The sequence below is a fragment of the Hippocampus zosterae genome, chromosome 5 (genome assembly GCF_025434085.1).
Source record: "Hippocampus zosterae strain Florida chromosome 5, ASM2543408v3, whole genome shotgun sequence".
NCBI lineage: Eukaryota > Metazoa > Chordata > Actinopteri > Syngnathiformes > Syngnathidae > Hippocampus > Hippocampus zosterae.
The window spans coordinates 12,508,121-12,535,112 of NC_067455.1; the positions used below are offsets into that span (position 1 = coordinate 12,508,121).

The 26,992-nt window shown below is 41.0% G+C and overlaps 2 protein-coding genes across 6 annotated transcripts; one reads left to right on the plus strand and one right to left on the minus strand.

The window, feature by feature from the left end:
* Positions 1–248: 248 nt before the first annotated feature.
* Positions 249–24,201, plus strand: kcnn4 (potassium intermediate/small conductance calcium-activated channel, subfamily N, member 4). Of its 5 annotated transcripts, XM_052065483.1 has the most exons (11): positions 254–1,054; positions 1,141–1,185; positions 5,184–5,279; positions 7,189–7,308; positions 7,534–7,625; positions 9,947–10,082; positions 14,929–15,039; positions 20,936–21,057; positions 21,423–21,492; positions 22,053–22,219; positions 22,638–24,201. In XM_052065483.1, the coding sequence occupies exons 1-11, from the start codon at positions 677–679 to the stop codon at positions 22,639–22,641; spliced, it is 1,341 nt and encodes a 446-aa protein (XP_051921443.1). In that variant the 5' UTR covers positions 254–676; the 3' UTR covers positions 22,642–24,201. The 5 variants fall into 5 exon arrangements, with proteins under 5 accessions (XP_051921442.1, XP_051921441.1, XP_051921443.1 ...); XM_052065478.1 differs by having other exon boundaries at positions 255–1,054; positions 7,189–7,625; XM_052065482.1 differs by lacking the exon at positions 22,638–24,201 and having other exon boundaries at positions 249–1,054; positions 7,189–7,625; positions 20,936–21,077; positions 22,053–22,197.
* si:dkey-79d12.4 (zinc finger protein 70) lies at positions 23,030–26,975 on the minus strand. The gene is made up of 2 exons (XM_052065485.1): positions 26,738–26,975; positions 23,030–25,983 (listed from the first exon to the last, which is right to left on the minus strand). Exon 2 carries the CDS (start codon positions 25,845–25,847, stop codon positions 24,345–24,347), a length of 1,503 nt encoding a protein of 500 aa, XP_051921445.1. The 5' UTR covers positions 25,848–25,983; positions 26,738–26,975; the 3' UTR covers positions 23,030–24,344.
* Positions 26,976–26,992: the final 17 nt, after the last annotated feature.

Genomic DNA, 26,992 nt, shown 5'->3' on the forward strand with positions numbered 1-26,992 from the left:
TCCGTTCCTTTTTGCAGTCTCTTTAAATCATCCAGTGACCTGCATTCTCCTCTATAGCCCCATTCACAAGTGCATGGGGTTGAGGTCTGGGGACTGAGATAGCCATGGGAGGAGTTTAATTCTGTGTCTGGGGAAATATTTCTACAGTTTTCAGTATGAGAGCATGCTTCTTCGATAAAAAACACATTCGTTTTGTTTTTTATTGGAGGCTTTTATCACATTCTAACTAGGCGTCCAATAATTACGGAAGGCAGTGGATAAGGGGTATTTTTAGTTTGTATTTATTATAATCAAGATAATTCCTCAAGGGGAGATCAGGCTTTGTGCCTCGCATTGAGGCTAACAAGTGTTTCTCTTTTTACTTCATTATGACTTGCTGTAGGCCAACACGTATTTTTTATGGGAACAGCATATTCCTTGGAGTTTGGCAGGAAACCCACTCGGTTTGTTTGCAAACACGCCGCGTGATCGTGCAGGGCGCAGCATATGCTGCACGCGCACATGCAAATAAGATAAGATAAGAAAGACGGACTGACTGCCTGGCATACAGCGGTGTGTGCAAATCGTACCACAGTGCCGCGCCTCTCTTTTTTTCACAAAGGGAGTTAAGTGCACTTCCACAATTAGCGGCTTCCATGAACGTGAAACGCGACGAGGGACGCGTACACCTGACACTATGTCCGGTGGCCAAGAGGGGACCGGACACGCGAGGGAAAGATCCCGACCACCGGGGAGCGACGAGAGGCGCAAAGGCCGCCTCGTGTGCGCTCTGGAGATGGAGATGACCAAGCGCGCCATCTCCAAGGTGGATTGTGGGAACTTCGACGGCTTAGTGCACAGAAACGGAGGGGACTCGGCGGAGGTTTCCGTGCCCGTGTCTCTTCACGGCAAGAGGGGCACTCAAATGGAGGGAGACAACCTGTACAGGCTGCGAGACAGAAAGTTCTTGCTGGAGGACAAGAAGCGGCTGTGCGCGCTCTCTTTGGGCTCAGCTCTGCTCGGAATACTGCTGATGATCCTCCATACTGAGATGTGCCCATTCTTCTACAAACCGGTACGTGCGCCTAACTAGCACTCTTCTTTTTCTATTAAAACCACTACCTGTTTACTGAACACGTTCTCCTTCTTTACAACAACTAGATTTTGGACAAAGCTGCAAAGAAAAACAACAAAGATTGCATGAAAGTATGGATTTCAACACAAAAAGGGTCAAACTGATAATCCAATAAAATTGTCAATGTAATTTACTGGCAGAGGTGGTAAAATGACTCGCTGAACTGTACCATACTGTCTAGAAGACTGACACCTGTAAAAGTTTAAATACTGGTTCAACTGACCTACTTAAGTAAAGGTATACAGACTGAAATGGACAGTTGTAAAAATAAGACAAAGAAAACACAATTACACACCAAATAATATCTGTCTTTTGTTAACTTGCACTTGTTTGAAGTTGCCAGGAACAATGCCAAACTCTGAACAAGGCCATCAGTGGGGAATATCTTGCTTCTTCAAATCAGTTCTTGTCGTTGTTCACGGTTGACATTCCTACGTGCCTTCTTGCAAAGAAATGGAACTGGCCAATTTTGACAAAGTAAGGAGTAGGAGCTCTATCTATTTTCAAATGTAGGGCATAAAAGTTAAAAGTTGTAAAGTAAATATACCTGAAAAATCGACCTATGTACAGTAAAATGTATTTGTACTTCATCAATTCTTGCTATTGGTGAGTGCAAAATGTACTTGTCACTATAGGGTATACTATATACAGGTATACTATACTGACAAACATTCGCTCAAGCTTAAAATTTTAAGTAGTCGATTAAAAAGATCACCATCTCACCATCGACTTCAGTTTATTGTGGTTGCTCGTTGTTTGTTTGTCTGCACGACTGTCCGTGTTTTATGTTATGTGTTGTGTTTATTATTTTACTTTATGTTAACTGTTTTTGTAAAGCGCTTTGTTATAGCTGCCGCTGTTGTGAAAGCGCTATATAAATCAGCATGTATTGTATTGTATTGTATTGTTTGTTTGTTTGTTTGTTTTTTGCATCAATATGGTGGCTCTGTATGCCTTTTAACGCAAGAACAGTTTTTCTGTGCAACAGGGTAGCTTGACCTACTCCCTCTGTGGTTACGTGTATTGTGTTGGACATTTATTTGAAAAGCAATCGGGCAGAACGACTGCAGTTGATCTTGAAATTCCTTCATCTGAAACAGATTTGATCTCAAACATTTCATCACTGCACACTTTGGTGATGCCTGAAAAGCCAGATGCCTTTAAAAGACAACAACCCGACCATCTAACCCACGACCTACATTTATTTGTTACCACACAAATACCCAAACTTCAAGTTCAATTGACACACATTTAAATACATTTAAAATAAAGAAAAATAATTAAATCCTAAAAATTCTCCCCAAAACTCTGATAAACATTCAATACACTGAAAATGGGCGGTATCCGGTCAATGACGTCATTGATCCAACGGCAAATATTGACATTATAATCATTCACCGATTTTGCATTCAATGCAAGATATGTCTAAAGTCTAATATTGAACCATATTGCTGTTTTTTTCTGCATTATAACTACCCTGTCCATAAAACCACCCGCGTCCCTGTCTGTCGTCACAACAACTTTCATTAGCGAGCAGACAGCCCAAGTCGTGCCAAGCCCGCACAGGGGCTTTGAACCCCCTGGCTGATTCGTAACTCCGATTGCAGACATCTAAACTCCTGACATCAACATGCAGATCGCAGTGGATAACAAAGGCAAGCTTGCACGGAAAGGTTCCCATGCATGCACACCATTAGACCACCTTGCTGTGGAGTCAGTGATAAATAGACATGGAAGTGAAATGAAACAAGTGGCAATTGTTTTCCACACAACAGGGCGGGAGAGGTCAGTGTCAGGTGTTTCACTTAAAACGGAGAAATATTCTCTGAAGATTTGTCCCTGTCGGGTGGGATCTTGATGCTAAACGGTAACTGAGGAAGAAAGGCGGAAAAATGCTGATGTCTTCATGCAGTTCAATTAGGGCTGGCTAACATGCACTATAATGTTTTTGTTTTTTTTAAGGGCTGCTTTGTTCCTTCATATCTGTGTTCCACTCCTCATTGTCTTGAATGCACAACCCCTCGTTGTATAAAGCTATTAGTCATGCAGACTCTGTGCTGGCCAAGTAATCCAGCATTGATTGCAGTCTAATTGGCGTTTGTTTTGAAAACCACTGCAGTGCATTAATGTTGCCTGGTAGTGAAAGTGGAGGGCCCATCAAAGTTAATGGCAACGTACAAAAGTTATATTTTAAGCCCGACCTTGACGGTTGTGCACGAAAAAGAGGCTATTTCGGGAGGATTTTTCCACATTTGGCCTCTTCCCCTGCAGCTAGATTAACCTCAGAACTTTCCGCGTCATTTAGTGTATAATGTCAGCGTTTGCATGGGCAGTCTGAAAGCCAATACATGAGATGGTCAGTACGGCTATGTTGGAGGCAGCAGTGTGCAATTGCCCTCCAAAGGCAGACCAAGATGAAAGGTTTTCAGCTTGCTAGGTTTTATTCTTGCACCTTTTGGTGATTATATGATTATTCAATTAATTATGACTTTTCAACTTTATTTTTACAAGGGGACAGCAACAGTTTTAGAAAGTCTGCTTCTGAATTCTGAGGTTCCAGTTTTGAATCATATCTCTGGCTTCCTTTCACATTCCAAAAACAATGGCTGTGAGCTTCAATGAACACTTTAACATGTCCAAAAGTGTGAATGGGAGTGAAAATGAATTATCTTGTTAATTGTCTTTTCCAGGGTCTTTTCCAACCAATCCAGGGTGTACCCCGCCACCCAAAACACTCATGACGATAAGCACCATAGTCAATGTATTAATAAGATATTTTAGCCTGGTCCCCAAAAAAATGATGTGAATGAGAAGATTTTAGACAAAGCTGCCTAAAATGCACATACAAAAATGATTAGATTGAATCTTTAGTTATTTCCTGTGTGAAACTCTTAAATAAACCATACAATCTCAAAATCAGGTGCACGTGACTTCTCTTGGCTTCCATTTATTTATTACATTACCAACAAACCAGACGAAACCTTTGCATTGAATTTTCATTATGTTTTCCCCTCACCGACCTGCCGACGATGTCTCGTCCAAGACTGTGAGAAACAATCTGTGCGAAGGTTAACCCAAAATTAAACTCATCGGGCTTGAAATGACTATTTCCAACAGGAAAACATTACAAAAACACTTTTAGAAAGCTGGCAGGAAACATGCCGTTGAACTCTCTGTTATGGAATGTGGTGAAATGTTCAGCCTTTTTGTGGAGTCCGCTAATTAGAACCCTGACGGAATACAGACACAGTGTGGACGCTATTGCAGAAACGGGAGGGAAAAACATGGGGAATGCCAATAGGGGCGTCACATCGTACTACCTACACGCTCAACTTTCCCCGATGCTGAATGTTTGTCATTAACTTTTGAAATGTAAATCACATTTTAGTGGCGTCAATACTTCCACTGACCTTGTAATGGATGCTTTGAGACTTTGAAACTTGTGAGAAGAAGGCGCAGTGGAGTCCTGTATGGACCGGGTCTGAATAGACACAGAAGCATCTGTAAATTATCCATTCAATCACAATGGTGCTTGATTAGGGTAGCAGATGAGATGGAGTTTATCCCAGATGATTTTCGGGTACGACCGGGACTGGACACCCGCCATTTGCAGGGCACATATACTGCAGCAGTAAATATATGTACATATATGTATACATACACACACACACCGAAATTCATGTCTAAACGATTGAGTGATAATGAAAAATATTTATCCGTGCGTTTGATAATCGCCTAGTAGTCAGCTAATCGATTTATTGTCATGTTCTTTCTCTCTTTGGCGTTGATCTCTCTGAAGGGCCTCGCTGTCAGTGCGCACTTTCTAAAGAATTACAGTGGTTCAGTTTTACCTGTTTTTGTCTTTTCTGATTCCCATTAATGGACTTTAAAGTGATCTTTATTCCACAGCAGCTTTCTTCATGTATATTCAAAGATGTAACACCATCTTGACCTCATTAAAAAAAAAAACCCTCAATCATCAATCCAGACTCAAATTTTTAATTGCTTCCTATTGACCAAAAGAATTTTTTTTCTTACTTAGTCACAATGTTGTTTTTCCTTTGTCCAGGGCACCGATATTGCCTTAATCATGAATTGTTCCATCACCCTGTCCACTGGCTGTCTCCTCATCTTCATCATCGCGTTCCATTACAAGGACATCAGGGTGAGTTCCTTTGTTTCCAATAATTTGGGTTGCCTCACGGTACTGTTTTGATTTGCGTGCGAGAACAGCTCCTCATCAGGGTGTGGCCTGCCATATTTTTGTGCAACGTGCCAATAAATGTCCAAAACAATTTACTTTGACTTGGAGGGCAATTGTCGCTGGTCTCACTTCACTGATGGTAGTCTCAACACCAATTACTCACACTCTTTTTGGTAAATTGATATGTACTTTAGAATAGAAATCTCTGCTCAAAAACCTTGTCCACATGAGCATACACATTATTTGGAGTTGCACCATGTTTCCAATCCACATGGCCGTTGTGTGTGAACTCAGTATACTTTGTACATGAAGGGATTGGGCTGAGATTAAATACAATAAACACTCTCTCATAATTACAGTATGCATGTGCATGAAAAAAAGTGCAGAAAGTCCTTCTATGGTGAACCACACTAAAACCGGTAAACCCTTCTTGATTGGCCTTCACACTATCAGAAGCAATGACCTGCATTTGCACCCATTTTGAATATTAGTTTCATTTAACTGCATTCATTTTGTCCTGACAGTCTTTGTTCTACATGTTAAACATTTATGATGGCACTTTGCTTCCAGTAGGAGATGTGAATGTTTGATTTAATTGGATTTTTTTTTTGCGTGTGTGTCAAATCAGATTCCAAGATCTTCACTTGTAGATGATGTAAAGTTGACTGCTTTGAAGCGGGTACTTGGATTTCTTTCTAGCCCTGATCGTGCGTCTGTGTGTTGCCCCCCACCCCCCACACACATACACACAAACACACTTACACACATAGTTGAACGGCGGTCAGTGGGTGCTTTTTTTAAACATTTAAGATGATGACAATAATAATGCATTGAAATTAACACTACTACTACTACTACTACTATAATAATAATACATCTAATGTAAGTCGCTGTTGGTGGAGTGGTCCGTTTACCTGAGCGGGCAGCATGGAGTCGGTTTCCCACTCAGTGATGGTGTAGATGTGGATATGGATGGTTTTTTGTGGCGACCAGTGCAGGGTGTAGTCCACCTTTTGCCCAAAGTAAGCTGGAATAGGCACCTTATTGATTCACTACTACTACTACAAATGATATGCGTCGGACAGTTGTGTGCCGTCGTATTGCACATTTATATCGTATTGGTAGCGTCTATAATTGCCACATGATAGCAGTGGTATTAAGTGGTACATTAAAGTCCGGACTGAACCCCATGTGGCAAATGCACTGCCTACTCTTGAGGCAGAGCATTTGCTCTGGTAGTCTTATTACCTAAAGTGTTTTTAAATATGGTTACTAGCCGTGTGCGATACAAGGAGGGGCCCATGCATGCTGAAAAGAGATAAGGAAGAGAACACACTCACAGTGTTTACTGCCTGTAATATTTTTCTTGTTCTTTATTGTTCACAATGATAAACTCTTCACATCGAGCACATTAACGTTCTGATTGTTTAGATTATTGCAAGCAGGGAACATTCATCATTCATGTAGACTATTATATGATGTACCTGTATATCGCTGTGTTGATGTTTGTAGTTGTTTTTATTCTAAAACTAAAAGGTCTTTGCTGAAACTGTTATCCTGAAAGATTATCATTGATTTTTTTTTCAATGTAATGTTATCTTTTGCACATTATATGTATATATGTGTGTGTGTGTGTGTGTGTGTGTGTGTGTGTGTGTGTGTGTTATACTGTGTATAGATATATAGATACTGTATATTATATCACATCCATTTATGAGCATGACACATTTTTGCATTAATTCTCACCAGTCCCAACTCTCTGCATGTGTGTCAGAATGGCAACGTCAGGACGATAGTTCTGTACATTCCGGATATTCTAGTTTCAATGTTAATTTAGACTGAATTTAATAAAATTTTCTATGCCTTTCAGCTCTTCATCAACGATCACAACCAGGTCGACTGGCGTATCGCCATGACCAGCCACAGGGTTTTTCTGATCACTCTCGAGCTATTAGCCTGCGCCATCCATCCCGTCGGCACATACTGGGAGGTGGGCCTCAACGGAAACTCGTCTTTCTCACCTCCACTGTGTGACTCCAACCATCACAACGCGGCCCTGGCGAATTTGGAGCTGCTGCTGTCGGTGCTGATGTTCTTGCGCCTGTACCTGGTGCACCGGGCTGTCCTGTTGCACAGCAAAGTGTTGCTGAGCGCCTCCTACAGGAGCATTGGCTCGCTCAACAATATCAATTTTACCTTCCGCTTCGTACTCAAGGTGCTGATGAACAAGTACCCGGCTCGCACCCTGCTGGTGTTCATCCTCTTCTTCTGGCTCACGGCATCCTGGATGCTTACCCTTTGTGAGAGGTACGAAACACATACAGTACATATATTCATTAGTGCATGCGGACTGATGATGAAGTGGTTTCACTTCAAGCCAAACTGTTTGCAAAAGCGTATACAACAGTAGAACCTATGAAATGCAAAGTTTCTGAGGTTCTGGGGTCAAAAAAATAAAGTATCATGAATAATCAGCAAAACTTACTTTAAGATTGTCATGCAAGACTTCAGCAAGTCTCACAACCTTAGTCGGTTGGTTGTGTCCAAAAAGTGAAGTAAATTAAGCACTAAGACCATAAGCATTAACATACACATCAATCATTTGTTAGCAATGCTTGTCTTCTTTGACCTTGAACAATGATTAGGTTCTCGTTGCACATGTTTTGTTTACACTGTGTTTTGTTATTCAGATTTTATTATAAACATTGTTAAACTTCTGTTTTCTTGTATAAAAGGTTAGCATGTTGCCAAGAATTGCCAGGTCGGCTAAAATGAGTTTTAAATGGGACCAATTTGACCCTAGGGACGAATATTTATTTTCTGTTACTTCCTATTACAAATTGAAATACCCCCCAAGGACCCCCCAAAATAATAATGGAGGTCGATGGGTGCCTTAGCATGGTTTGTATTCGCTGTCAGGGACCATTTTCCCCTTGGAAATTCGATAATGAGATCACCCTGATCGTAGTTCTCTGTGTACCATGGCTTGTGTTTAAGATTGGACCAAAAAAAAATGTCAGAATGTGATGTCAAACAAATGTCAAGACAACTTTTCAGAGGGAATGTGTCAAGACATGTAATACAGTACATCAATTTTTCTTAACAGCAAGTTTATGGGCGGCCCGGTGGGCGACTGGTTAGCACCTTCCTGTGTGCCATTTGTATGTTCTCCCTTCCCACATTCCAAAAACATGCATGGAAGGTTATTGGAACACTCAATATCTTCCCTATGTGTGATTATGAGCGCAAATGGTTGTCCGTCTCTCTGTGCCTTGCGATTGGGCGATTGCGATTGGCCCCCCCCGCCTACTGCCCGAAGACAGATGGGATAGGCTCAAGCACACCCTCAACCTTTCTGTGGATAAACAGATTAGAAAATGGATGGATAGAATCAAGATTATTATGACTTCAGCTTGCAAATACAATAACACCGTTCATGAACATATTGGACAATAGTGTCAGGATAACATTTGAACTATTCATTTGTCATGTCATTTTTATTCTTGTTAAATTAAGACCTGCACTGCAGATGAACACAAACAAACACAATTTTTATATTTGCTCTGGATTTCATCCATCGTTGAAAGTTTTATTCTTCCACAAATCTTGATGGTCATTTTAACTTGTCTTTCTATTTAGACCTTTACAATATTGGTTGTGATTAGCTCAAGACACACAGTTGAGTGTTGAATGGCCGACTGTTATTCACATTGTATTCAAGAAAAGCAGTTGGCATTTACACAGAGAGCGAGTTGAGTTGCTCATGTGACTAATAGGCCACACCTTATAAGACTTTGGTACACATGAGATGTTTTAAGCTCATGAATGTTCAGTCCGGATGATGACACACACCTGTACATTTTTTAATCTTGTGGCTTCAGATTGAGGGAATATGATGTGAATTGTTCAAACTGACAAATGATTCGAAAAGACACAAGCTAACTCAAAAGCAGACACACTGCACAATCTTTGAATGGAAAATGAAGTGAATTGGGGTCAAAAATATACAGTAGATTAAATTAATGCCTCCTGCAAATTTGAAGCGGGTTTTTCTTTTTCAGTTTTACTTCATAAAAATATTAAACAGAAACAGATGATGCTAAACTGTGCCACTATGTTACCTTGATTAACATTGGCTGTGACCACTCCCACAGACCGCAGCACTCACTCTCGCAGATCCGCCGGCCTGAGTTTGTCTGCAATGTTACCAACATGGGGTCTTACATGTCTCCATGTGGAGAAATTGATGATTCCAACATATTTCTGAAAATATAATGTATTAAGGCATCAATTTATTTCAAAATTACATTTTTTATTTTTTTTATACAAAATTTTACCTTAAGGAAAAATCTCACTTGCATTTTATTTTCATGAAATGAGATTACAGTTGTTGTGTTTTTCTATTATGAATTTGTTTTAAATTACTGCGGTCAACTTCAGCATTGAGGACATATCACAATCGTGGGCAAATGTGTACCGGTAATTATTAACAATAGCAATTAATGGTTTCCACAAAATACAAGTCCATGTTAAATCGTTCATTAATTTTGGCTTTAAGCACTGTGTTGCAGTTTAAAAGAAAATTAAGAAGCAGTTTCACTCACTGTGCTGATTCCTCTCCACTGTAGACAGACTGCAGGCTCGACAGATCACATGGAAACGGCCTTGTGGCTCATCGCCATCACCTTTCTGACGGTGGGCTATGGCGACGTGGCGCCCAAAACGAGCTGTGGCAAATCGGTGTGTCTCTTCACCGGAGTCATGGTAACTCACTTACACTTTTGTTCACTTTTATTGCCTAGACGTGCAAGTTGCGGTCTCATAGATTCTTCTTCTTCTTCTTCTTTTTTCATGGAGAGAACAAGTTGATAAGAAAAAAAACATACAAGATGTTCCGTTGCTGTTCTGTTTCCTCATATTGCATCATGTGCAAAATGTTCCTTTCATCAAGGTATGCTTCATCTGCCTTTTCTGAGGCAAGGAAGTAGTGTTCACTCTTCACTTCTACTTTAGTTACTTCAATCAAATTGACCTACATTTGTCTTCCCCCCTTTTTTAAAAGAAAATCTATTCAGTTTTATTTCTCATCATATTTTATTCTGTATTCTTTTGCCTTACATTCATTTTTAATTCTTTCTATTCCTTGTTGCGCTTTCATTTATCACACTTTCTTGTTGTTGGATTTCTTCAATGCCTGGCATCGAGTACGGGCTATTAAGTGAACAAATGTACTTTCTTTCAGTGAAGCAGACCATCCATGTTGCATTAATAGCTACTGCAGAGTGAGAATATGTGGCTCATAAATGGGCAGCTCAGTTCTGACCTCTTTTGATAAGGATATGGTCCAATGACCGAGATATTTGTATGGGAATATGTAAAGGCCATTAGATATGCTGTTTTAGAAATGCTACTGTATTATGACCAATTATAACTAACAGGCCACACATTTGGAGGTGCACAGATCATTTTCAAAGGCTGAGCTGTATAACTGGAGTGTCGAAATTTGCATTTGTTAGTCCATCTGTTCATCACTTAACAGTCTATTAATAGTTAATTGAGGATGACGATCACCAAAAATGTCATTCTTGATAAACGGTCCGGGCCATTTCAAGATATGTTCATCAAAAATGGCTAAATGTATCCGTAAAATGTTATTAATTTTAGGAGTACAATTTAATCATATATTTTAATGATTTGTTTTATTTTGAAATGAACCCTCCTCTTATGTTTGTTTTTTTCGGTACATTAAAAATGTTCACAGGTCAACATGTCCTGCTGCAAATTTCAAATTGTTTCTGTGAATACTGGAAAATCAGACAAAAATCAGTTTAAGATGTTTGTATTTATTAAAACAAACAAACAAAAAATACAGTGAGGGGGTTATGTATGAGATATTTTTTGCCTCCCTTTTATGCCGTCATGTTGCGGTTGGGTCATTATATTTAAGATGCCATCTAAATTAAAAACTCTTTGAGAAAATATTTCTTAAAAATGAGAAGACAGGGCCGAACCTTATAATGGTTTTGGATTCCAGAACTGCAGCGTCATATAATGTGCGATAACAAAAAATATTTATTTACAGAAAAGCGCACCTACAAAGTACAAATGGAAACTGCTGGTCACAAGGAGCCAGGAGAAACAATGCATAAACAAAAGCGTCTGCAAAAGGCAAGGCATTAGGGACCACCAAGAATAAACAAATGAATCTTCAAGAAGCCAATAACGCCAAGCCCAAGACCAAGAGTGATAAGAAAAATTTAACATACAAACTAGACTATATGACTAGCAAGAGCAACTATAGAGAGCATTGAGAGGTCTAGGTCATTTGAAGCACTAAAATGAGCAATGTCAATAATCCGACAAGAAACAAGACAGCTTGGCAGTCCTTAAATACATGGCAAACTTAATTGATAAATGGAGAGCAGGTGCGCTTGTTGGCGGCAAACACCCTTCACTCTAGCTGCAGCTGAAAACAAAAACAGACCGACATAACAGAAATAGCTAAACAAATACTGTATCAGAAACATGAATATTACCACAGGATACTTTGTAATTTCTCAGCGGGGAGGATTACAGAACGTAACAGGCGTGTGTTTGTGGCCTGCGGGCTACACTTGGCCTACTCTTGCTTTAGGGAAACGTGCCATTGTCATCATTGTCTAATAATAGGATTTTTAAATCACGAAAAGGAGTTAAACTTGTCATGCACTATCCCAAACAAGTTAAACAAATATCTGCGTCTCTTGGGAATAAGTAAGACATTGTTTGACTGAATTGCATTGTAAAAGGGCAGAATAAAAAGGGCGTGACCGCGTGCTGTTGAAAGGGGGAGTGGGTGTGTGAGTATAACAAGTGGACCAATAGCAACAGTGAGTGAAGACTGTCATTTACTCTGTTAGCAGTGTATATGTGAGAGTAGATGGGTGGTGAGTGTCTCTGCTGATGTGGGAATGAGAATGGAAAACCATCATTTCTATTTCTCCATCAGCTTTTTATAAGCTGCCCTTATAAGGCAAAGCTTTCCATCCTATCCATTTTTAGTTTTTTTTTTAATAGACTTTGGCAGTACCACAACGAGGGTGTGCCAACCTGTGCGCACCACTTGGAAAAGATAAATTTCCATTTCCCAGCGGAGCGATGGTGGCGGTCAGACACCACCCGATTCCTGGCGCACCTGAAAGATGGTGGCAAGCGGACGTTGCTTAAGATGTGCTACCTCGGACATCATTCAGACAACAGTGATGTGTTGTGAGTTGAGGGTTTTCGTCAGTGTGGCAAAAAGGTGGACCCAAATACAGGATGTGCTCAAAACAAAAGGGATTTTATGTTCCGAAAATAAAATTAGGGCAAACAAAGCATGTAATATGAAAAGAGACTAAATGAATATGAGTTTAAAAATAAATAAAAATAAAACAGCAAATCAAAACAGGGCACGGACTTACAAATATCACAGGGGACACCAACATAACCAAAGGCAATGCTCCTACAAGGACTGAAAGAAATCACAGAACTATTGCTGCATTCATGGAGCGTAGTAATTCTGAAATCTTACTAGGGAAAGCGCACTACAATGCCCCTTTGAACTGAGAGGTCCGAGTCTCACATTGCGATTTGTACTGACTGCGTGAAGATAGAGCATTATCTCCCTGCATAAAGGTATTTGATGAAAAGAATGAAATGCTTTTAAGATAATATATTCCTTTGTTGATGTAAATTAAGGAAATTATGAAGAAGGTTTGCTGGAGGTCAAAAAGTGTTGCGATGAACCAGAACAACAACAAACTTATCGTAATCAGACATGTTTGTTGTTTACATTCATCGTGAACATTTTGAGGTCATAACTGGGACAATCCAAATAGGACATTTCAAACTTCCCAGCTTCCTCGAATGAAGCGTAAATCCAAGCAAATTGGTAAGACAATGAAGAACACTTGGACAAGATACAAGTGGCTCAGGGAGCTGATTGGTTGAACACAAGGGACAGACTGGTGGACACAAAAACATAATGAGACAGATAAGACATGAAAAGGGCCATTCATCCATTTTATAATCCGCTTATCCTGAAGACTGTCGCGGCCGTGATGGGGTCTATCTCTGCTTTTTTGAGGCAGGAGGCAGGGTCCACCCTGAACCGGTTGCCAGCCAATCACAGGACACACAGAGACAAACAACCATCTGCGCTCACACTCACATCTAGGGACAATTTAGAGTGTTCAATCAGCCTGCCATGCATGTTTTTGGAATGTGGGAGGAAACCGGAGTACATGCAAACTCCACAAAGAAAGGCCTGAATCGAACCTTGCACCTCTGCACTGCACTGTGACGCAAACGTGCTAACCAGTCGAACACCGTGCCACCTCAGAAATGATCAAACTCAAAACCTATCAAAACTACTTCAGCAAAAATAGGTCATGACAGTTTGCCTATGTAGATGCGATTCCATGTGGCTAACTTGCGTACACTATATGGACAAAAGTATTGGGACACGTTGCTTAGGCACAGAAAAAAAGCTTGATTGGAATTTGGACTGATCTGATACAGAGCCTGAATTTGAAAATGTTGCAGGATCTGCAGCACCTGGAGAAACCCCACACAAGCCAGTCGAAAACACGAATAACTCCACAAGGAGACACCGAAGCCAAGATTCAAAGATATCCATATATGTATATATACAGGCCCACCCTTCACTGATTGGCCGACTTCTTTGCCGCATGCGTGTCCACAGTCACTTCCGCCTTTTCTCTATATAAACAGCGTGTCGGCTGTCAGTCAGGTTTTGGAACTCAGCGCATACACAAGACGCTCCGCATCATAAGGCGTCCTGTCCATTTTGGAGAAAATTTAAGACTTTTAATGGCGCCTTATAAGTCGTGAAAATACGGTAACCCAAAAGGGTTTATAATTGCCTATAGATGCCACAAGGTGGCAGCAAAGGACTACTTCTGTGAAAATGCATCTTTTCGCCTCATATCAACATAGTTCTTTGGCAACAAGATGCCACCTGATAGCACCAAAGCAATATTGTTGTTTACTTAGAATAAAACCGCTTTTAGGTTTTTCCAGCAAATAACATAGGAAAGGCCCCCACAAAATATGTCCTGTTCACGTTACTTTTGTCCAAATAGTGTATGTGATTCAAATCGAATGCTTTCTTACATTTTACTTTGTCCTTCTCTTTCTGATGCAAGCTGAAGAGAAAAAAAAGGTAAAATGTGCTTTTGTTATTGTTTGTGGTGGTCAGTGTGTGTTCTGTGACGTGTGTGTTTGTATTACAGTGTGTGTATTTTTGTTTTGGAGGTCTGTCTTCATCATTCTGTCGTCCTGTGCCCAGCAAAGACAGCCAGCTATTCTCAGAGGAAATCGGTACTAATATAGCGGTGCCACACAGCCTTGTGTTTAACTTTTGAACCCTATGTGTAAATAGAACTTTGATTTATAGGACAAAACCATACGAGGTATGAGGAGCCACATTGCCCTACTTTATTTAATTATTCTTTGCTTCAAGAGGAATAGGTCGCCACGGTCTAAATATTTGTTGGTGTTACATTCATAGAGATGATTTCATTTAGTGTGTGTGATGGGCAGTTTATGTGTTTATGTCGGTTTTCAGGGTGTAGCCTGCACCGCAATGCTGGTCGCTGTGGTAACCAAGAAGCTGGCATTGAATAAAGGGGAGAAGCATGTGCACTTTTTCATGCTGGACATCCAGATCTCAAAAGGGGTAAGAGCTACAAAAACACATTCTTAATTCATGTGGCATTCATTTACTTTCACATATAACAATTTGATATTTCCAAAACACCATTTGCCAAAAATGCGATTTAATTAGCTAGTGAAAAGTTGTGCTGTCATGAAGTCATAACGAGTTGTTGAGTGGTTGTTATATTTTACGCGAACGCTGAACAGTTATAAAAGAGGAGGAAATTGCAAATTGTAATTGTAATATTTTGCGAGTGAGGTGATAGATTTGTGTTTTATGTACGGTAATATATTTTGTATTGTCCCTTGAACAGACCATCTGTGTGGGTTCCAGGGGAGAATGTGAGAATGTTACTTTGGCTTGAGCAAGTCATGAAGTCATTCGATCCTTGTGCACGTTAATATTTGGTTGCTCAATTGTTGAAAGGTTTTGTCGTGCGACACGACCTACCGAGACACCATTAACAACAACTAAATGAGGAGAGGAATTTTAAACGATAATAAAGCGAAAAGATATTTGGATTTACAGTATCTACAAATCTATTATTTTGGCCATACTTGATTCATGCTCACCTCAATGCATGGTAGGAGAAGTGGAAACTTGACCAATTTCTATGTGTCTTGCACATGTTTTGGTTTGTTTTTTTTTTTTTCATATTTATTTTTAGCCCGGTCAACCTTTTTACAGCCTTTTCAAGGCGTCAAACAGAGGAAAACATCTTTAGTCCGGAAAGCAACTTGTGTCAGTTCAGGACGGTGGCAGTGATTGGCAGGAAACTGTGTGTGTGTGTGTGTGTGTGTGTGTGCGTGTGTGTGTGTTGACAGAAAGGTAGCCTTCATATGTTGGGGATGAAAACCATGAACTCCTGTTGTTCACGTGATTACAGCATAACAAACATTCACATACGGTGAATCAAATTCAGTTAAGGCAAGGAGCGATAACTGTTGTTCAGTAATTCCTCGTTGTTGCGGGGGTTGCATTTCAGACCACCCCACTGATAGACAGAATCGACATGTGAGCTGTATACGTCATGTATGGTATATTGTATAGCTTTATGCATTAAACCCACTATGATATGCATGCGAGATGCAGGTATTATTTTGTCCACTTGGGGCCTGGCTTGTTAAAGGGACGTCGGATTTGGCGAATGCGAGCGCAGAGTTGGCTGGCTGTTAACTGGCTAAACCATTTGCCACTCTGTGTTGAGTGACTTGACGTCGGCAAAAGGCAGGTCATGTGGGAATATGTGCTTGTGTGTACCGGCGGCTATGTCAATCTTTGACCACCCTGAAGAGATTACAATTCATTTCATTAGCAGTGGTAAACTATATTAAATGAGCTAACACTGTTCACTTGAGTTAAATAGATCAAAGTACAAATTACCCCATGGAGATAAATAAAGTTTTCTGAATCTGAATTAAAGGAAGGCTTCATAATAATTTTAATTATCTGCTGTTTGACTGCTAATAATGAATTAGTTTGTCTTGGAAAAATGCATAAGAGCTGAAAAATACACCTGTGTATTAATATATTTCATTTTTTTGGGCAATATTTTCAACACACAGATACGTACGCCCGTATTGAGTCCGACGAGACGTAATGTATCCTCACTACTGTACAATAGAGACACATTGGATGAGGAAGACGCAAAGAAAAACAATGCCTAGTGCACTGCCAAAACATTGTGGATTACTCCCACAGCATGTTTTTATAGCATTTATGGCACTTAATATTTAGTCTTGGCGGCGCGGTAGTCGACTGGTTAGCACGTCCGCCTCACAGTGCACAGGTGCAGGTTTCGATTCTGGCTCCGGCCTTCCTGTGTGGAGTTTGCATGTTGTCCCCATGCCTGTGTGGGTTTTCAGCGGGTACTCCGGTTTCCTCACACATTCCAAAAACGCACATGGCAGGCTGATTAAACACTAAATTGTCCCAAGGTGCGCACCCAGATTAATCGAGATTTTGAACAACACAAATTATTATAAGATAAGATGAGATAAGAAAACCTCTATTTGTTTCACAATGGAGCAATTCGCAATTTACAGCAGTGAAAAATAACAGTACAAAAAAAATCAACTAAGTAGTGAAACTGCGAACCTGAAATCAGTGATTGTGGGGGATTTACTGTATCTCAAAATGTTGCGACATAATAAATAGTCCCCCTCCCCACCCCACCCCACCCGATAAATAAATAAATAATAAACAATTTTGCGATCGAAGGAAGCCGCTAAAAGTGAGGCGTGAGGGATGACTGAAATGGGTTACAAGGAAGAGCTGATGGAGAAGGAAACATGACTGTGAGTGTGTGCGTGTTTGTGCGTCTTGTATAGGCGTTACTCTATTTGCGGGACTCAACAGGACTTATTCAGTGTTTGCTTCGGATTCCAAAAAAGGGAGTCGTCTAATAAACAAACAGTAACCAAGAAATACTGCCCTGAAGCTTTTTCGGCCTCATTTAACCCTTAGATGCATGAGTGACTGGCCCCTACACTCTTCCATAGGTGGGTGAAAAATGACCCATAATACAATAAATGCTTTTTTTAATTACATTTTTGTCATTTTGGTTAAGAATAATCACTTGTATAAAATTTTGTAATATATTTAGGACCATACAGGAATGAGTTCATGTTTGAAATATCTTTATTTTTAATTTTTTAACATTTTTGAAAAATAAAAATTACCCAGAATAGCAATAGAAAAATGTGAACATCCATTTTGTGTGTGTGTGTGCCTGTCTGTCTGTCTGTCTGTCTGTCTGTCTGTCTGTCTGTCTGTCTGTCTGTCTGTCTGTCTGTCTGTATGCATTGCCTGTTTTGCCTTTCTGGCAGTGATCATTGCACACAGGTACATTGCATTTCCCCCACCTATTGCTGACTTTGCGATCTTTGTTACTTGGGCAGATCTGACACCTTTTTCACTTTGGTTGGCCCTGTGTATTTCTTTCCTGTGTCTTAGTGGTGGCTTTTGTCACCCCACACCTTTTCATTGCTTCAATAATCGGGATTTGCAGTTGGGTGCAGCTTTCCAGTCGACACCTCATGTGTGGTGTGACAAGCTCTTTTGACAGCTCTTTGAGGAACAGCCGTCGTGCATTGGTGATGCCACTCTTGAAATCTGGGTGCTGCGCCATGTAAAAGGTGTAGGCATTTAGGGTACCGATGTCAATTATGTTGTACCGTTGCACCATGGGCCACCTCTGTGTTTGTCGCTTGCACGGGTAGTTGCCAACCATCTGGTCAATGGTGTCTACACCTCCATTTGTCTCGTTGTAAAATTTGATCACTTCTGTTTTTTTCTTTTTACTATGTTCATCCACTGCTTTGTCGTGATGCATCGTGCTCAGGAGCACAACAGATTTTCCTTTCCTTCTGACATAGCTGACCATGGTAAGGCTGTCGTTGAATCCAAACTCTGTGCTGTAAACCTCCCTGGACTTGGAAAGCTTCATCTGAGTAGCGATGTCTGGCTTGTTCTGACATAGAGTCCCCACAATAGTGAGCTCCTTCTCCAGGAGATGCTGCGCTAGTGGCACACTGGTGAAAAAGTTATCCATGGTAATGTTGCGACCGGTGTTTCTAAATCTACCACACAGCTGCTGGACAATATTTTATCCCAGATTCTTCTGAACGTCTTCCCCTGGTTGTCTCCCCGTGTAAACTATACCATCTATTGCATAGGGGATGCCTGCATCACAAACCCAGAAGATCTTTAGGCCATACTTGGCAAGCTTGCTTGGCATGTACTGTAGAAACTTGCACCTTCCCCTGAATGGCACAAGCTGTTCATCGACAGTGACACAATCACTGGGGATGAATTGCTGTCTGCAGTTGACCAGGAACAGGTACCATACAGAGCGAAAGACTGCCATATGATCTTTTTCCAGGCAGAAGGCCAATTTGTAGATAAATCATAGTCATGAACGACACACAAACAATTTTATATGAAGATAATACTTAGACGTATCAGCTCTTACAGTGTAAAATAATTTTCCTGAGGGGTTCATTTCTGATAGTATAGTCTGCCCAGTCCGCAGTCAATGTATTGCTGACAGCTAAAGTCGATTCGAATCAGTGGTTCCCATTGGACTCCATAGTAAATGTACACGGGTCACTTTTGACCCATTTATGGAAACTTTGGGTAGCAATACAAAAACTGAAATTTCTTAAAATGTATAAAATGTAAGTTAAAATTGTGAATGACATTATATAAAAAACATGTTTTTTGAGGAATACCTGGAATATGAAATTATAATAAATTTTCAGTCCGAAGATATTTCAAGAAAAAAACCTCACCGGGTCATTTTTGACCCACATATGCATCTAAGGGTTAAATTATTTCTTTTGTGAGGTGTGAAGCCTTACGTGGTGTTTCTTAGCAAACTACGTGCACTGTTTTGAAGGATACAACCATTTCCTCTCTTCAGTGGCTGCATCCTGTCACAAGGTGCATCTTTACACATGACTGATTGTTTTGATCCTTGTGTGTGTGCGTGCATCCTTCGACTCCAGATTTACACTGATGGGAACAAGGGAAGACACCTGGATGCTTACACTGACAGCCTCTATTAATAACCCTCGCAGTGGGGCCGGCGTGACATCATCACTGGGCCGCTACAGTGATTGGGCAGGAAAACAAAGTATGCATGAATAGAATCAAAGACAAAAGATACAAAATGTGATGCAAGAGGTGGCAACGTTGCATAAGGAGCAGCGAGGGCAGGTTTGTTTCAGTTCCAGCAGATCGCGTTGTTTTTATTTGGTTGCTGTGTACAGGGAACTCCTGCATATTTGTGTTTCGCATTGGCAACTTCACTTTTTTGGTGGATTATTTTTTTTTCCTTAACCTATCCACTGTTATTCACTGAAAAACTTACCTAATGGCTGCTTGGTGCTCAGACCAAAGTCTTCTTTGTAGAAGATATTGGTACCAATGAACTATGGTAAAGTGAGTTGAGGAGCTTAATTCAAACAAAAGCGGGGCTTTGTTGCCATTTTGTTTCATTTATAGGCATTAAACAATACACACAGATTTTTGCAATTCACTGCAGGGCTAGGATTCTTCGTACTGTATTTTCCAGACTATAAGTCGCAGTTGTTTTCATAGTTTGGCCTGGGATGCGATTTATACTCTGGAGCGATTTATGTGTGAAATTATTAACACATGATGATGTCATTTCACATTAAACCACAAGAGGGTGCTCTCGGCCTGTGTTGATAAATCGATTATGAGTCTGACGTAAGCGACGTAGAAGAGGAAGCGGCGCATCGTCTACATCCCGACTTGACTATCTGAATGACTCTTAATATGTTACGTCGTTGCTGACATTACCAGGCATGTCAGTCACGTAACGTTAGTATACTGTACACTTATTCAGCCTCCTGTTGTTTTCTATTTTACTATTATTTTAAATTGCCTTTCAAGTTGACATGTATGTTTCAGGTGTTAGATTTCATCAAATAAATTTCCCCCGAAAATGCGACGAATACTCCAGTGCGATTTATACAGTACATGTTTTTTCCTTTTTACTTATGCATTTTTTGCCTGGTGCGATGTATAATCCGAAAAATACGGTACTGTGCATCACCACAGAACAAGATCCAGTAAGCTCCTGTTAATCACAGGGTGGCATACGTTCCACATCCATAAACAATAGGGGAAAAGCTGTTATACAGAGAGACTATTTTGTACCGAAGTATGGAACTGCCAATGTGGAGGAAATGCTTTCTCATATGAGCATGTTCCTCACTGTAAACATTACTGGTTACAAGCAAAAAATGACCAATGACTTCCCAGGAATTCTGCATCCAACTATAGCACAATGTCGGAATCGGACAAAGATGGACACCTCACGTTTTCTCCTGTGCCACAAAAGTCATTGATTAGAAAAATTAGTAGAATACATCTTTCCACCACTCAGATCCGCCACGCTGCTGCAAACGTGCTTCGGGAGTGCTGGCTCCTGCACCGAGCTAACCTGACCAAAGGAACCCGAGGAGAGCACCGAAGACACCAGAGATGTCTTTTGGAGGCCATCAGAGTGTATGTTCCGACAGCTACAGGCAGGATGCGTGCGTGAATGTGTATGTGTGTGTGTGTGTGTGTGTGTGTGTGTGTGTTCTATATGTAGAATTTCATAAGTCATCATTTTCCTATTTTACCAAGTCAGCAGTTATTTTTGTCCATCAATGACAATCCCAAAATAGGCATTCATGTTTGTTTATGGCAGTGTAATGCTTCACATAGCTGACTCTCTGGCTTTGTCACTGAATGGCATATGTTGCATAAGAAATCTGATGTGCAGTTCTATTATGTAAAGACAGGAAATTACTTGATACCGTTGACACATAAATTTGTACGTTTAAAAAAAAAAAGACGTTTGAAAATATTCAACTTGTCCTCTGCAGATTTCGTCACTTGCGCCTCAAACAGAGAAAACTGCGCGATTACGTCAGTGAGATGGTGGACCTCCCAAAGGTAGACCATTGATATTTTCATTGCTAACACCTAACAGCTGGCCAAATGGAAAAAAAAACAAAACAATGCAGGACCTTCCCCCGAAACAACCAATGTAATATTTAAGTCAGTCAATAGGTGATCAAACACTAATTCAAATGTTTATTAGAAATGTCGGATGGGAAGACGGCCATTTAAGCCTTTCAGGGACAGCGGTCACTACATTGGACCGCTATAATGTTATCAGGTAACAGGTTATTATTGGTGCATGAAAGTGTTAAAGAAGAAATAAAATTTTGAAGTTGAATAAACTCAGGATACAGAGGGTTTTCCGGGAAGAAGCACTGATGTGACTGGTTTATATGGAAAACTGGCCTTGTTTCCTTTACAGATTCACATTGTCATTGCTTACTTTTCGTGATTAGCTTTTATTTAGTGGAACATGTAAGTCCTCCTTCCTGCAGCAGGAGCCTTGTAGGATTTCGGACCGAAATATTGACCACTGCAAATGTGTTCGTTTTAAATTAATGTATTGGTTGGAAACCAAATCCAGACTTAAACATTTGCATTTGCATGACCAGATGCAGATGATTATGTGTGATCTCAGCGCCAATTGGAATAACTCGTATCGGGAGCTGGAGCAACGGATCCTGTCTATGGAGCAGAAACTGGAAGAGCTGAGTCGCTCCTTCCAAGAAACCTCAAAGCTGTTGTCTCAGGTCTTACGTCACCGCAACCAGGAGATCAGGTAAACAAAGTTCACAACACTAGCGGCTGATGCTGTGCAGATCAGCAACATGGCACAATATGGCCGAGGAGGGGTATCACTATGCAGTGGCGGGCAGTACATCTGATCCCGGCGGCCTTCAGTGGGGATTACCTGTTTTAATAATACCACTATTGTGTCGTAATTGTCAATACTATACAAAAACAAAATGCACAGTAAATGGGCAGTATAAAGCAGTCATGAAGACGCAAATGAAGATGACTTTCACAACTACTGTGAGTGACGCAGAAAAAAATGCCCACATTTTTGTCCGTTTTCATAGAGGATGAAGAAAATAAGAAAATTAAGACAATCACCATTGCTTAAAGAGTGGGAACACAGTGAGCATGTGCTTTTGTTGGTCTGTCTATGGAACTGTCATCATGCGTTTCTTTTGCAGGTGACACGACCACTGCCCTTACTTCAGAAAAGAACATTTTGTCCGACAATGTCTACAAAAGGGAGGCGGTGAACATTTTCACCTGTGCAGAGCTACTTCTACATCCTTCCAGCATTTTGGAGGAGTGGCAAGAGGTTATCTTCGGGCCCAGTTTCGGGTGTCCGTCACCAATCACGACTGTGGAAGAACTCATCGAGAGCTTTCAAATGTACACTGTCAAGCTTCAAAACTTGCTCTGTATTATTGTTATTATTATTATACGCCATTTTAAGGGCTTTGGATTGGACTTATCAGTGCCTTATTTATTTTAAACTCATTGGTGGTAGTATTCAGTTTCATGAAAGCTTTGCAGAGATCAACAGGTTTCAACACAGATTAACAAAAACGCAGTGTTGCCGACGAAGACATCTTTATTTGAAATTGTTTAAAATCTTGTCGTGTTCGTGTCAAATGAAAGATCTTCATTATGGGATGCAGCCCGAGTTTTTGTGGGGATATTGATAACAGGGTGCAAGCTGGCTGCTCTTCAGTGGCCTAACAACTCCACCTAGCGGACATTGAGTAGGTTGCGTATAGTCGGAATTCAAATACAACAGTTCATTAAAACCCACAAATTATCACAACACAGGAAAATTGAACCACCCAACATACGACGTACAGTGAACCCCCGCATATTCACTATTAACATTCTCAAATTCACAATTTTTTCATTATTATCTAAATATGTTTTCCTCTGATTGGTAGTTGCATATATGTCGGCGTTGCCGTTGTCTCTTCAAGTTGACTCCGTTGAAATTTAGCGGACCAGTGGATCAGAACGATGCGCCAATCATCCGAGAGCACTTTTTTTCCAAGCAAGCATTCTGATCCAATGTGAATGTGTCGCTGTGTCCTGTTAAAATTTGAGAATGTAATTTGAGCATGTGAAAGCTGACGTTAACGAAGCAATCCCCCATGAAACATACCAAAACAAACACAATCTGGCTCCAAAATGCTCTGTCATTTCTCCAAAAATAAATTAAAGTGTTGATTCCTCAATCCCTCTGAGGTGGGGAGCTTAATCAGTTTTTGTTTCGCACTAGACAATATTTAAGAGGCTGAGATTCCGATGATTTGGATCATTTAAACAAGATCTTTTAACCATGAATTGACTATCAAAATTGTTGTTGAGTAATTTGAAATTTGAGCAGTTGTCAATTAATTGATAAATCATCGCTCCTCAACCCTTCTTTGTTACCATCATGTGGGTATCAATTCACGCAACCTCCTTTTGTGGGCGTCCATTTCTTGCAATTTTCTCTATTCATTCCAAGGTTGGATTCGTATACCCACGCCAATAGTGGGGTTTCACTGTACATCTTCCATTCAAACAAGCAATCCCAAAACACATACCTCATTGGAAAGGAAGCACTTTGTTAGAAAACCTCACACGACTGGACAAACTATCTCGATGGGGAGGATAAACTGGAGATTTTCTTTTTTGTATGTGTATATTGCTGAAATCAGTGACATTTCTTGTATTCTGCTGTTGTCAAAATAAATTGGAATTTGCACGTCTTTAAAACTGCTCCGAATATGCTTGGAATTGAAAGAGGTGTGGGATGTTGACACGGGTTTCATCATAAATAAGCATTTTAATGAACAGTGTGATTGAAATTATGTGTAAGACATCCTTTTTGCTAATTAACACTTTTGTATAAGGGATTGTCATTTACAGATGTTTTCAAAATGTCTGGTTTTCACATTGTTTTTAATCTGATGCCATATGTAGGCAGATGCCCGATAAAAGAAATGCCCACAGCTGCATGCAAGGGGCATCCTGCAACTTCCCTGGCATTGTTTCTTTTTCCTAGTCTTTCCCTTCAGGTGCTCGGCTAAGAGTCTAGCTCCGGTGAAGGTGTTCCCGCAGTTGACGCAGATATAATTCTTGGCCTCAGCATGCTGCACACGGTGCCGCAGGAGGTGCAGCCGGTGCTTGAAGGCGCGGCCGCATTGGCACCGGTGCGAGCGGCTGCCTCGGTGGAGGTAGCGATGGCTAATGGCTAGATAGGGCTGCCGAAGGATGGTGCCGCACTGTCGGCAGGTGCGCAGCATCCTGGAACACCGGCGAGTTTTTGTGCGCTTTGTCGAGGCCAACTCCTGGCTTTGATTTTCCAACAAGGCCAGAATTGTGGGTCGTGAAGCTGAGCATGATGGGTCAGGGTGGCTTGTCTCAGCCTCATCAGAAAAAGAATATGTGTGGTCCGCAGGGAGCTGTCCATGTCCAATGATGTGTTTGGTGTTAATGACGACCTTAGGAGTAGTCTTTGTGACCGCATTCATCGACACCTCATTGTCCGTCAAGCCCAACGGTTTGTTGATGATGCACAACTTAGTGCTGACCACCGACGTGTGAACTCGGGTGACGTGGGCCAACAAGAACTTTTCATTGACAAAGAAGGATTTGCATATGGCACACGCTTTGGGCATGGATTCGGAGCAGAAGCAGATCAAGCACAAGCGGCCTCGGTTGGGAGGCTGGTGCTGATGGTGCGCGTCCCAGTTACTGAACACCTGGCCGCAGACGTCACAAGAGTACAAGAAAGTGCGGTGCTCATTGAGAGCCGCCTCGTTAGGAAAGAACATCTTGCAGCGAAAGCATTGAAATGTTTTGCCCAACAGGCTGGTGCAGTGGCGCAGATGCAGCTTAATGGACCTGAAGGGGCCTCGGCCACATTCTTTGCAAATGGAGTCCTTGATAGCAGGGAGGGTGGACTTGCCTCTACTGGCATGGTCTGCAAAATCCGCGGACTCCGTCGAACTCGAGTTTGTGTCCTCATCGGATTCTGCGTCACTGAGATCACCTTGAGCTGCTTTGAAGTCAAAGTCAATATCATCACCAGTGGCACTGCTTGTTGACTCATCTGTGCTCACGTCATCAGAGTCGAGGGATCTTCCCGGTTTGTAGTCTGCGCTGTTTTCAGACTTCTCCAGGCTCGTCGCCAGCTCCATGTCTGACGCTAGGTCGCTCCTTTCGTCCGTTGAGGCCGAGCAGTGTTCTTCCGCATGTTTGTTAAGGTCCCATACGTTACTAAAAGACCGAGAACACTTCCAGCACACCGGCGGACAGTGTGCATTGTCCAAGTGTAAGGAGAGCGTTGACAAATGTCGGAAGGTGATGTTGCAGATGTGGCAGGTGGCTGTAATGTTGTGGCTGGTGTAGTGGGACATCAAGCTGCTAATTCTGCACAAACATTGACCGCACTCTCATCATTTCGCTTGCCACCGACGGGAATCCGTGCTGTGTGACCTCATTGTGTGATATTCATCACCGCTTGGGCCCTCAGACAAGTGACCTATGAAAAGTCTGAAAGCAAAGCATCGTGTTAACATTTTTCAACAGTCATGACAGATGCAACAGTGGAAACGCTTGATTTCAAACGCCAATTAGGAATTACTCCTAGATTTGCCAGCGAAAATTGTAAAAGGGGACCCTTGTGTTTTCTAAATGATGTGACTGCTGACAAAAAGCAGTTGCGGTCGATGCCTGGAAGAATCCAGCATCTGGTGATGTTGATGCATTCAAGATTTCAGGCTGCAACTGACAGCAAAGATCATGTTGAATAGCACACACTGTATGTGAGGAGGTGCATTCATAGGTGTGCACTTCTATTGTTTACAATTTTGGATTATGTGGTTCTTGGACATGTATGGAATTAAATAAAGTCTTTATGGATATTTTGATAATAAGCCTTAATTTTGACAACTAAAGCTTCACCTGTAAATAAACAGAGGTTCAGGTAGTTCTGCGCAGTTTCATTGGTATTCGAACTGAGAAATTAGCACAACCAAGACTTAAAAAGTGACAGGCTAATTTGTAACATGGTGAAATATAATTAATAACTAACATACAACCCTCCTGAATACAAAGCTGTTGGTTGGTTCGAATGATTCCATTATAACTGCAAATAACTCACAGTTAGCTAAAGGACTTGTATCGGGGGGTTTACAGTCAGGAATACAAGGGCGTCTATCTAGGTTTGTGTCCATGGCAAGCAAATATCAACTGGGCGTGCTTCTAAGACGCTGAGCCATATTATGAAAGAAACAAAACCCCTTACGTTGATAGATTTGAAGACACTGCGATGTTGACGATGGACGCCGCCTTTCAAACCGGAAGAATAACGCAGTCGTTTCCCATCCCCAGAATGCACCGCGGTGGTCCAAATTCACAAATAAATGAGCCGTTTTACGTGAAGGTATCAAAAGGAATTCAACCTTAAAAAACATACGCATAAAAAAATAATAAAACAAAATTATATTCGTGTTGTACATATAATGTCTTTCAATACGTCAAAATAAGCAATGATCGATGA